General features: G+C 43.0%; 1 protein-coding gene across 4 annotated transcripts in view; it reads right to left on the bottom strand.

The window, feature by feature from the left end:
• Positions 1-12,162, bottom strand: part of CDYL (chromodomain protein, Y-like) — a 260,878-nt gene that overhangs the window by 56,178 nt on the left and 192,538 nt on the right. For 3 of the 4 annotated variants that reach the window (XM_011962628.1, XM_011962627.1, XM_011962629.1), the window contains one exon: positions 6,366-7,032. In XM_011962628.1, the coding sequence (XP_011818018.1) occupies positions 6,366-6,660 (295 nt within the window). In that variant the 5' untranslated portion in view covers positions 6,661-7,032. Of the gene's footprint in view, positions 1-6,365; positions 7,033-8,614; positions 8,750-12,162 lie in introns of those variants that run through there. The other variant, XM_011962630.1, reaches the window with a different exon arrangement.

Genomic DNA, 12,162 nt, shown 5'->3' with positions numbered 1-12,162 from the left:
CCCCACCCCGCCATTTCTGCCTAAAGGGCTTAAATTCCTATCTGTAAAGGTATTCCCACTTTCCTGCACCAGGAAAAGGAAAACAACTCATTACCAGAGAGAGGAAACTGGGCCGAGACTGCATCAGCAGACCTTACTAAAACAGCCTTTGTCTTCCATTAGTTTCCCTGTATATCTACCTCCCCACATTTTACCACCAGCAAGAAACCTAGAAACCCCACTTCCTTTCGTCTAGGAACTTCTCCGCAATTTATCATCCTTTGTTAAAATGGTATATAAGCTCTCAAGCCTAACCACTTCTTTGGGGTTTCCTCTTTTGTGTGGAGACCCCTTGGGCACAGAAAATTTAAAACACCAATTAAATGTATATGTCCTTTTCTCCTGTTAGTATGTCTTTTGCCACTATAATTCACAAGCCCCAGCCACAAACCTAAGAGTATAGAGGGAACACTCTCCTTCCTCCTACACTTTTTTGGCTAGTTGAACTTGTTATATTTAATTCATATTTTACATAAAACAGGAGATGATTACAAAAGGGGAGTTGATGCTTCAAGAAAAACTACACTGAATGATTTGGAAAGGCTCTAGACTAAAAACTACTGTCAAAACTAGGTGTGAGAAAATGAGAAAAATAAAAAAGGCTAGGACTGTACTCAGATTTATAAGTACACCTGCGTTTTGCTCTGCTTTGAAGAAATCCAAACTGGTAACAGTAAGTGATATATTATGAGCATGCTTGTCACAAGAGAGGACTCCAAGCAATGAATCCATAATTCAAAAGGCCTTGGCTCTTCCAACAAGCGGCAAATGCAAGCACTCCCTTGGAAAGGTCCTTGGTTCAACATCAATGATTGGAAAATAATGTACATTTATAAAGTTTTAAAATAAAATCATTATGGTGTGCATGTTTTTAAAGATTCCTGAGAGCAAGCAGACTGGCTCCAGCTGGACAAGAGCATCTTCTCTAGGGGCTCTGTGCCTGAAACCCTGCACTAGAATTCTTAAGCACACGCACGTTTGAGGATCACTGTGCTCGCTCTGAGGAACTGAGGAACCCACCTGCTGCTGGGCATCACATCGTTCTGCCTGAGGATGCCTATTAAATGCTCAGAAAGGAGGCAGGCTGTGCATCTGCTTGCCTCAAAGGACTACTCCTCTCTCGTTTGATTTGTAGCTCTGGACCCTTTCCCTGTGTAAGTGGGTTTGCTCTTGAAAATAAGCAAGATAACACATGTGGAAGCCTCTAGCATGGACCCACTATATAGGACATGTCAATCATCTGTGGGGTTTCAAACTGAAATCTTTCTTGATCAGCCCCTCAAACACACTTCTCATTTGCTGTAACTTGACTTCAAATGTCTTCTCTTTTCAAGTGGAGGTTTTCTGCTGTGGCTCCAGGGAAATAGCTGCTACCTCTGGGCACTGGTCTGCTGCCTTTTCGGTTTTTTTTTTTTTTTTGAAACAGGGTCTTGCTCTGTGGAACAGGCTGGAGTGCAGTGGTGCAACCATAGCCCACTGGAGCCGTGAGTTACTGGGCTCACGCAATCCTCCCACCTCAGCCTCTCAAGTAGCTGGGACTACAGGCAGCATGTAGTCACAATGCCTGGGTCATTTTTATTTTTTTAAACACATTTTTAAAACCTAGGAAAATATTTTTTATTTTTATAAAGGTGGGATCTTACTATGTTGCCCAGGTTGGTCTCGAACTCCTTGCCTCAAGCTCTCCTCCAGCTTCAGCGTCCCAAAGTGCTGGGATTACAGGTGTGAGCCACCACACCTGGCCCGGTCTCCTGATTTCTTAACCTTCCCTGGGGTTAAGTTCTAATTTCTAAGACTAAATCATAAAAGGCCCTAGAAAGCCCTGGGGTCTCTTTCTAGAGGGCAGCTGTGCCTCTTATACTTCCCTGATAATCACAGAGGAAAGGGAGATGGATCATCTATTCATATTCTTACTGAGAGGAAATCACACTCCAGCTCCTCAGAAGCAGCCAGGTTTTCCTGAACACTTTCTCTTAGGAGTTTCGTTTGGTTGAAATGTTCACGAAATGCAACGTGTGCTAAGGTATTAATATTTCCTCAGTCATTTTCCTACTAGGTCTGTTGGCTTCAACACGAAGTCCAAAAGCCAACCCTATGTCACAACACTGATAAGGTTTACACCTATTTAAGTTTGCTACTAGCATTTTCTGAAATTTCATACTTACGGAAGGATGATGAACTATATGCTTGAATTCATGAAAGAGCAAAGTCATGATAATCCAGTTTTTAAAAGCAATTACTTCTTTTGTAGGATTAATTCATTAGGGAATTAAAGGAGCAAGAAATCACCATTAACGTGGATAAAGAGAAAGAGGACAGCAAGCTGTATCACCTAAATTTTAGAATTTCTCACATTTCTGAGTGAAATAATATATTCATCATTTAAACCTTTGTGTCATACTTAAGATAATTAAAAAGCAAACACATATATGGTTGTTCTATAAAAGTGAGTGAGTGTGTGTGAAAATACTCCAGAAACATTCCGTCTTTGGGTTCACAGATATTCAAGTATCTGTGGCTTTTAGTGGCAAAAATATCCCTTCGGTACACACGATCAGTGTTTTGCATAGGGGATGGTTCGTTCCCAATGACTCCACCAGTATCTACTTCAATTAGTTTTAGAAAAACAAATCCGTTTCCTTGCGTAGCTCTAAAATTAATCTGGAAAGTCAAAGCAAACAACTGCTTAAAAAGTGTCTGAGTGTGGACCAACAGCCTAACAGAGCTTCAGTGTGGCTTCTCATTCAGGAAGCATGTGCCGGAGGGCGAACAGGGGCTTTCTGGAATGCCTGTGTTTCTGGCATTTCTCCCCTCCTGCTCTCCTTCCCTCCTCTCTGAGCCAGAGATCCAGGCCACAAATGACTCCTTACAACCCTTGTCTTCCATGTGCACCCATTCTACTGGAATCATTCCATCCACAAGTACCTGCAGAGCACCGACTACACGGCAGGCGCCATTCTGGGCACAGTTCGATTTAGTCTGGAAAAACAAAATGCTTTCTTGGAGCTTACGTTCTAGCAGAGAGTGTAACAAAGCTCCTCCCTGCACAGGGACCAGGGCAGCGACAGCACTGACCCTCCCGAATCCGCAGGAGGCCGGCTGTCAGGGGTTCCACCAGCTTTGCAGTTGCTTTTCTTCCAGAAAGACTTCCTCCTCGTTAATCTGCAAGCCTGATTTAGATCAAGGCCACAGGGGATGCCATTCACCACTGTCCTAAAAATGTTCCCTAACGGCTTCTATTTTCCTCTAACTAGAGATTATATTCTCAGCAGTATACAGGGCTCCGGGGGCTGATCTGACCAGCGCCCAGGCAGAAGTGAGAGAGGGGCAGAGATCATAGCCTTGGAGAAAAATGCTGGTGAGGGCCTCGGAAAAATACTCTCATTCCCACTCCAATCTCCCAACTCCACAGAACAAGCTAAAATAATTTAAGATTCTATGCTTACACGTCCCTTTTGGTTTAACCAATGCCACACGTGTGGATGCTTTTTAGAAAGGAAGTCACTAAATCCTCATTTAAATGGATGCTATTACCTTTCTTATGTAAGAAATATAAAGGAATGAAGGCTTTTGCTGCAAATTGTTTCACATGTGGTGAAAGCGGAATGTGGATCTGGCGAGGGCTGCAGTTCATTTGGAAAGAACTAACACACGAGAGGGAACCAGCAAGACCGCACTGGAGGTGGTGACCGACCAAAACAGGACGTGCGGGTTAACGACTAGGGCTCTTAACCTTGTTGGCGCAAAGTTTTGAAAATCAAGGGTTCCCACAACAAAAAATGTACACACACACACACACACACACACACTCTCTCTCTCTCTCTATATATATATATACACACACACACACACACACATATATACACACACACACACACACTCACTACTTTTGTGGACAAAAAAGGTGGCCCACAGATCTACAGCTTCCTAAGCGCAGAGATCAGGTATAGCCAAGTAGGTCAGATGCAGTGGCTCACGCCTGTAATCCAGCATTTTGAGAGGCCGAGGCAGGTGGATCACTTGAGGCCAGGAGTTTGAGACCAGTCTGGCCAACATGGTGAAATCCGTCTCGACTAAAAATACAAAAATTAGCCAGGATTGGTGGTGGAAGTAAATGAATGGATAGCTCCATTCATTCATAGTAATGGATGGTTAGCTGTGTTCCAATAAAACTTTATCTATGAACACAGAAATCTTAATTTCTTATATTTTCACGTTAGTAAATATTCCTCTTGATTTTTTTTTTTTTTTCCAAACATTAGGACATGTAAAATCCATTCTGAGCCTGCAGGCCATACAAAACCAGGAGCCGGGCAGGGCCAAGCCCACGGGCTATAGATCGTCAGTCCTTTTTAGCAGCACTACAGTTCAGGACCGTGCCTGGCCCCCAAGTTATCAATGAAGACGGAGGTGCTTATCTGTCCAGGAGCAACAAGCAATGCTGGGAAGAATGCCAGTGAGGCACTAAGATACACGCTCTGGTTCCCCTTCTGGCTTCAGTTCTCTCCATGAACATCACCTTCTCTCTGGACTCGACTTTCCTAACTTCAAAATAGAGTGTGCTATTAAGTGAGTCCCTTCTACCTCTGAACTTCACTGAACCCTCACATACAACTAAGTAAGAGAAAACTGTCCCCATGAGGTCAGCAACATAGGAAGTCAAACCTGCAAATAAGTTCACAAGATCCAACGGAGCTCGAAAAGGCACCATTTGGGTCAAGTGTGTATCTGAAAAACATTGGCAAGATGGCACTTTCCTGTCAAAGGGAAACCCCAGATTTCAGTTCATATTCCACTTCTTTGCTACCCAAGGGCCTGGACCAAGGAGAAAATCTGCTGAATGCACCACAGCAGGATGGTTAGAATGTCTTAGTGAACACGTCTCTTTAGAGGAAAATAGCTCCCCAAACAAACCAACACCACTGTATTTTGTTTGCTATTATTCTACTGAGCTTGGGCTGGAGGAGACACACACAGGTAAAGGGACAACTTTTTTTGGGGGGGAGGGAGACGGAGAATCACTCTGTCACCCTGGCTGGAGTGCAATGGCACCATCTCAGCTTACTGCAACCTCTGCTTTCTGGGTTCAAGCAATTCTCATGCCTCACCCTCCTCCTGAGTAGCTGGGATTACAGGTGCATGCCACCACACCTGGCTAATTTTTGTATTTTTAGTAGAGATGGGTTTTCACCATGTTGGCCAGGCTGGTCTCGAACTACTGACCTCAAGTGATCTGCCCTCCTCGGCCTCCCAAAGTGTTGACACTACAGGCGTGAGCCACTGCGCCCGGCTAAAGAGGCAATTTTAAGACTACAACTCAGAAAGGAGAGAGAGGAGAGGGCCAGGTGGTGGGGGGCCCCTGAGCAGATGGAGAGGAGGGGACAACGTGCAGCCCTGGTGCTGACAGAGAGAGGGAGTCAGAGGGCAGGAGAGGGCCAGGTCGCAGACACACAGGGCACACCTGCTACTGAAGGTAATGGGGTGGAGGTACCAGTGGACACCACTCTCGTCCAAGAATGACTGAAAAGGGATGGGAGCTGTCAGGAAGCAGGAAGCAGGAAGCCCTATTAGAGAGCTCCAGCAGGTGAGAAGTCATGAGGACTTGTAAGAGAAAACTGTGGCCGGCACAGCATGGCAAGTGAGGAGAAGGAAGGCACCGGTGTGAACTCCCAGTTGTGCAGTCCTGGGAGATGAACAGGTCATGGCACAACCAAGGCAGCTGCAGAACTCAGGAGGAGGGCTGGGTGTGAGAGTAAAATAGAGGACAGCACCGGTGCCAGGCAGACTGGGCTCTGACAGGGGGAGCAATGGCACCTGTACTGCCGATCACAACAGAGAAACGAGACCGGCTCCCAAAGGTCCTAATGGGTTAGCAGTGCCCCCACTGAAAGGCATTCCTGGGTATTCAAACGGATGAGCAAAACAAGAACCAGCACTCCTATATCAATGCTGGCCACTTAGAAGAAAACGCTTAACACGAGACAACAGTCAGCACTTAAGAGGTGAAGAAAGGTATACAGCTTCAGAAACTTGCTGTAAAAACTTACTCACCGAATAACCTAGTTAGAGGGAGATACTGTTTAAAGCAAGTCAGTGTGGTAGCACAGTCTGTGGATGGCGAATTACACAGAGACAACCAGTGCCGAATTAAGAGAAATACCAAAGGCTTCAAGCGAAGAAAGGAGAAGCTGGCAAAATCTCCGCAAGGCTCCAGCAGGTGCCGTGAGACTCCCTGGACGCTCCACAGCTCAAGGCCTGATCTCTAGAGAAGGACCCACGCCCTCTGGGATCACTACGGAGCCGGGGGCAGCTCCCTAGACACTCACCTTTCCCGTTAACAGCTAAGCCTGTGGCCATGGCTGCAGTCACAGGGCCGGGCACCTGAGGCACTAGTGGATGTATCCTGGGCCTGCTCCCCATCCTGGCCCTCTCGGCACCGGGGCCCAGTAAAGCTCCGACAGGCTTTTCTGCTGCCACTTCGGGCGCCACTGTGTCCTCCTGACCCTGCTCGATGGGGTCCAGTTTCTCGGGGCTCTCGCTCTGAAAGCCGTCCACTGCGGTCCTGCTCTTAATGGGGCTCTTAGGCACGAGGATCTTGATACCTGACTTCGCTAGGTCCATGTTCTTCCGGCTGGAGAGAGACGGAGCTGTGTTCTTCCTGAACTTCTGGCTGGCAGCAAACAGCTGGCTGTTTTTGGATTCGTGGTCTTTCCCAATCACGAGTGCCTTAGGAGAGGTCTTAGAAAAGTTGCTGTTGGTGGATCTGGAGATCTGTTTCCTAGCATTGTTGGGCGAGGTCCTGTTTGTTCTGGTCAATGTGCTCTCCTTCTGCTTCTCCGTGTGGCGTCTGTTGAAGTCGTGGATGTATTCCTCACAGTTCACAAGGTGCTGCTCCGGCTCCCAAGTGTCATCCTCGCTGTCATAACCTTTCCACCGAACCAAATACTCTGTCTTCCCTTTTTTATTTTTCCTTTTGTCAACAATCCTTTCAACCTGTTTATAAAAGGAAAAAAACAGTTTTTAAAAAATCAAAATTTGGGGGTAAAAGTGCAAGTTTAATTAGGAAACATCAGCAACAGCAAAAACCACAAAAGATTCTAAAAATGGTCTCTTCTCCAACCCCAGTACAACAGCAATAGGCCGTCTGGGGGGTGAGCAATTTCCCTGAAAGTAAGTCAAACAAGACACATTTTTATGCTGAGAACGCGTGGATATGCATCAGGTGACTGATGGTTCTTGTGACTGAAAGGGGATCTCTGTCATTTCTGTGTTGAAGCCTGACCGGCGAGTTGGTTTCCATACTCATGGCTGGAGCAGCTCGAGGCATCTGCAGCTGTGCCTGGTAATCCCAGGGTACCAGCAGCAGACACCCAAGCAACAGCCTGGAGTGGTGACGGCAATGAGCTACAAGGAGCTGAGAACCTTCTGTGGCGTGAAACTGCCGCCAAACAAACATATGATCCGTATCATTCAGAAGCACTCAATTAAAACTAAAAACGTCAACAGAGAACATCACACTTGATTGTAATAGAACAGTCTAGAGTGATCAGATTATTATTTTCAAATCTTGGTTTTAATTAATTTTACATTAACATCTTTCAGTGGAGGTGCTGCTAATCATTGAAATGGATGACCAATACATTCTGGATCAAATTTAATCAATTCACACAACCCTGCCTTGTAAGCATGTTTTATGACTGTGACAAATTGTACTACCTTAACATCCGAGTGTAAATGGAAGCGAGATCTTCCACAACTCACATGAACAAGAATTATCTGACATAGTGCCTCCGTATGTTACTGGAGAAATACCTAGAATCTGTTGTTACATCTGCAGTTAATATAAAAACATCAGCCTGCATCCTGGGGGCAGTATGTGACTCTGTATCTTGTGGGCAGAGGCCTACAGTCACGGAATGGCTCTTTAATTAAGAATGCAAAGGTCTGAGCCTATCAATTATTAAGAATATCAGTACATTTCTGGCAGTTAGAGGTAGGTCAGACTACACAATGGCATGCCTGGTTCTCTAACATCCCCAAATACTTGAGCCTAATGAGTAGAAGTGCAGATGATCGTAGAGAACGGGCGAATACTCCAATCCCCATCATTTCGTCTACTCTCAAAGAAACAAAAAACTCTCCAGTTTATCTACCTGAGATACAGAAAACTGAAGCCGTTAACTACTGAACGGCCCTAAAATTAAAGATACATTACTGCTTCCGAGCAAAAAGGATTAGGAACAGAAAGATCTCAGCTCATCACAGGGCCGATTTCACGTCTGACAGATCTCCACAGAGTCAGTAATTAATGTCAGGTCAGCAAGGGCGAGGCCACGCAGTCCACATCAGAGCAGGGAAAGCTTTTGAAAAGTCATGTTTCCCCTGCTCTTTCACTTGTGAATAGTTGTGTATGAGGGTGTATTTCAATGTAAGTAAAAGACATGTTTCTGGAAAAGTCCATATAAATGATGTTTTTGCAGAAATGGTTTAAGAGTTTTAAATGAAAAGGGGCAAAGAGATTATGTCTTGTAGGAAAGCTGTGTTTAATGTTCCCCCCTCCTCCTGCCCAACCCACCTTAAATCAATTTCCGCTCCAGAAGCGGGCAGGATACTAAACCAGAGTACGCCTGTTTGCTTTCCTCCGTTTCCTTAGAGCCGAGGCAGGAGTCTGGTGGAGCACAGTGCATTTCTTTCCCCTCCCTCCTTAACCATGTACCACTGGTCCTCCCAGGGCCAGCACCCCTGGGGACCCACAGCTGCCAGGCCTCAAGCAGATCCTGCCCCTCCCTTCTCAGGAAACTGAGCAAAGAGGAAGAGCAACAGTAGCCTCCACAGCTAAGGGCAGGTGTGTGCTCCATTTTTAGGCATACTCACTGGCCAGACTGAGTATACACAAGGAAGTCACAGTGGACATATTAGACCAGGAGTTGGCAAACTTTACATAAAGTGCCAAAGAGTAAATGTTTTAGGCTTACGCGTCATCTGGTCTCCCAATCCCTTAACCCTGTTCCTGTAACCAGGAAGTAGCCAGACACAATATGTAATGAATGAAATGTCATTAAAGACAAAAACAAAAAACCCTCTACCTATGGACACTAAAATTTGAATTTTACAACTGTCGCACATCATGAAATATTATTATTCTTTTGATGTTTTTCAGCTAGTAAAAAAAATGTGGGCCAGGCGTGGTGGCTCAAGCCTGTAATCCCAGCACTTTGGGAGGCTCAGGCAGATCACAAGGTCAGGAGTTCAAGACCAGCCTGGACAACATGGTGAAACCCCGTCTCCACTAAAAATACACAAAATTAGCTGGGCGTGGGGGTGCACACCTGTAGTCCCAGCTACTCGGGAGGCTGAGGCAGAAGAATCACTTGAACCGGGAGGTGGAGGTTGTGGTGAGCCAAGATCAAGCTTCAGCACTCCAGCCTGGGGGACAGAGCGAGACTCCGTCTCAAAAAAAAAAAAAAAAAAAAAAAAAAAAAAAAAAAAGGAAAAGAAAAAAGGTACGAAAACCATCTTTTGAGTTAACCGGCAGGCAGCCATAGCTTGTGATCTCAGCATCAGACTGTGAAGGAGCAGTAACACATTCAGGGGCAGGCAAACTGCTCCATTAATTCCTGCGATGGAAACATTATACAAGTCTGACAAGGAGGCAACTCTTCACCCAACAGCAGCAGAATATACATTCTTCTCAAGCACACACAGGACACTCGCCAGCACAGACCATATGCTAAGTCTTAAGATAAGCTCAGTACATTTAAAAGGATTGCAATCATGCAAATTCTATCTGCAAATGGGGATGATACTGAAAATAACAAAGAAGTTGGGAAAATTCATAAATATGCAGAAATTAACCCATGCTAAATAATCAACGGGCCACCTCCCCCCAAAATGTCTTAAGAGAAGTTAGAAACTTTGAGATAATGAAAACAACACAACATACCAAAACTTGTGGAATTCAGCAAAAGCAGTGATGGGAGGGAAATTTCTACCAGTGAACACCCACACTAAAAAGAAGAAAGACTTCAAATCAGTAACCTGAACCTGTATCTTAGGACACTGGCAAAAAAGGAAGCTAAACCCAAGGCAAGCAGAAGAAAAGAAACAGAATTTAGAACTTAAGAAACTGAAAAGCAATATTTTAAAAGCAATAAAACCAAAAGTTTCTTTTAAAAAAATTAACAAAATAGACAAACTTTTAGTTATTCTGATTAAGAAAAACAGAACATCCACATTTCTAACACCAGGAATTAAAGAGGGAACATTACTACAAACCATATAGAAATAAAAAATAATTAAAACACTATGAACAACTACATGCCAATAATTTTAACAACTCAGATGAAATAAATTCCTAGAAAGATACAAACTAGTCAAACTGAATTAAGAACATCTAAATAGACCTATATAACACTGATCATCAAAACCTCCCTTAAAGAAAAGCATAGGATTACATAGCTTCACTGGTGAATTCTATCAAAATTTTAAATAATTAGTACCAGTTCTTCATAAACTCTTCCAATAATTGGAAGAGAAAACAATTTGCCGCACTTTCTACGAGGCCACTATTTACCCGATACCAAAACAAAAGACATCACAAGAAAGCTATAGGCCTAAACCTCTTTTATGAATACAGACACAAAAAATCCTCAACAAAACATTCGCAAATTGAATTCTGCAATATATAAATATGACCATGACCAAGAAGGATTTATTCCAAAAATGCAAGGCTGGTTTAACACGTGAAAGTCAATTAATGTTCATATGCCACATCAATAGAATAAAGGGGGAAAAATCACATATTGTTTCAATAGGTGAAGAAAAAACACTTGAGAAAATTCAACACCTCTTCATGATTAAAAAAAAAAAAAAGAAGTCAATAAACTAGAGGGAATTTCCTCAACTTAATAAAGGGAATCTATGAAAAACACACAATTAACATCATGCTCAATACTGTAAGACTAAAAGCTTCCCCATAAGATCAGAAAAACACAATGTTTGTTCTTGCCGCTTCTATGTAACGTTGTACTGGAGTTCCAGCTAGCTCTGGCTGAGTGATTAGACCAGAAATACAAAGATATCTGAATTGGAAAGGAAGAAGTACAATTATTGCTATTTGCATATGACATACTCTTCTATATAGAAAAATTTAAGGAGTCCATTAAAAACTATTAGAACAAGGAAGTTCACCAAGATTGCAAGATACAAATCAACATATAAAATCAATTTTTAAAATGGAATAACTGCATTGTATTTCCATAAAGTATCAATGATCAAACTGAATATGAAAAGAAAGTCTCAGTTATAATATCATCAAAAAGAAAAAACAGGAATAAAAGAGGTGTAAAACTTATAAAGTGGAAACTACAAAACATTATTGAAAAAAGTATTTAATTAAATGGAAAGACATTCCATGTTCATGGATCAGGGGACTTAATACTGTTAATACCATAAACCTCTCCAAATTGATCTTTAGATTCGATGTAACTCTGATTAACATTAAAGTTGTTTTCTTTGTAGAAATGGGCAGGCTAATCCCAAAATTCACATGGAATTGGTAAGGTCTGAGAACAGCCCAAAAAATCTCCAAAAAGAAAAAGTTGAAGAACTCACATTAACTGGTTTCAACTTAATACAAAGATATGGTAGTTAATACACTATGAAATTGGCAACATGGAACTACAGACATAGCCTAATGGAATAGAGGGCCCTGAAATAAACTCCCCTATATATGGTCAAATATTTTGGACAATAGTGCCACGACCATTCCATGGGGAAAAGAATAATCTTTTTAACAATGTTGGGACCGCTGGATATCCATATGCCAAAGAGGCAAGTTGGACCTCTATACCTCATACCATACATGAGTTGATCAAAGATCTACAAGAAAGAGTGAAAATTATAAAATTCTTAAAAGAATATAGCGGTGCAATTTGTTGTGACTTTAGGCAGTGATTTCTTGGATACGGCACCAGAAGCAATGGTAACAAAAGAAAAAAAGTGGATTAAACTAGACATCAAAATTAAAAACTTTTGTGTTTCAAAGGATACCACCAAGAAAGTAAGAGAACAACCTAGAGAATGTGAGTAAAAAAAATTTTGATAATGGACTTATATCAAACA

The sequence above is a fragment of the Colobus angolensis genome, unplaced genomic scaffold (genome assembly GCF_000951035.1).
Source record: "Colobus angolensis palliatus isolate OR3802 unplaced genomic scaffold, Cang.pa_1.0 Scaffold6, whole genome shotgun sequence".
Taxonomy (NCBI): Eukaryota; Metazoa; Chordata; class Mammalia; order Primates; family Cercopithecidae; genus Colobus; species Colobus angolensis.
This window is presented reverse-complemented; position numbering and strand designations above follow the sequence as displayed.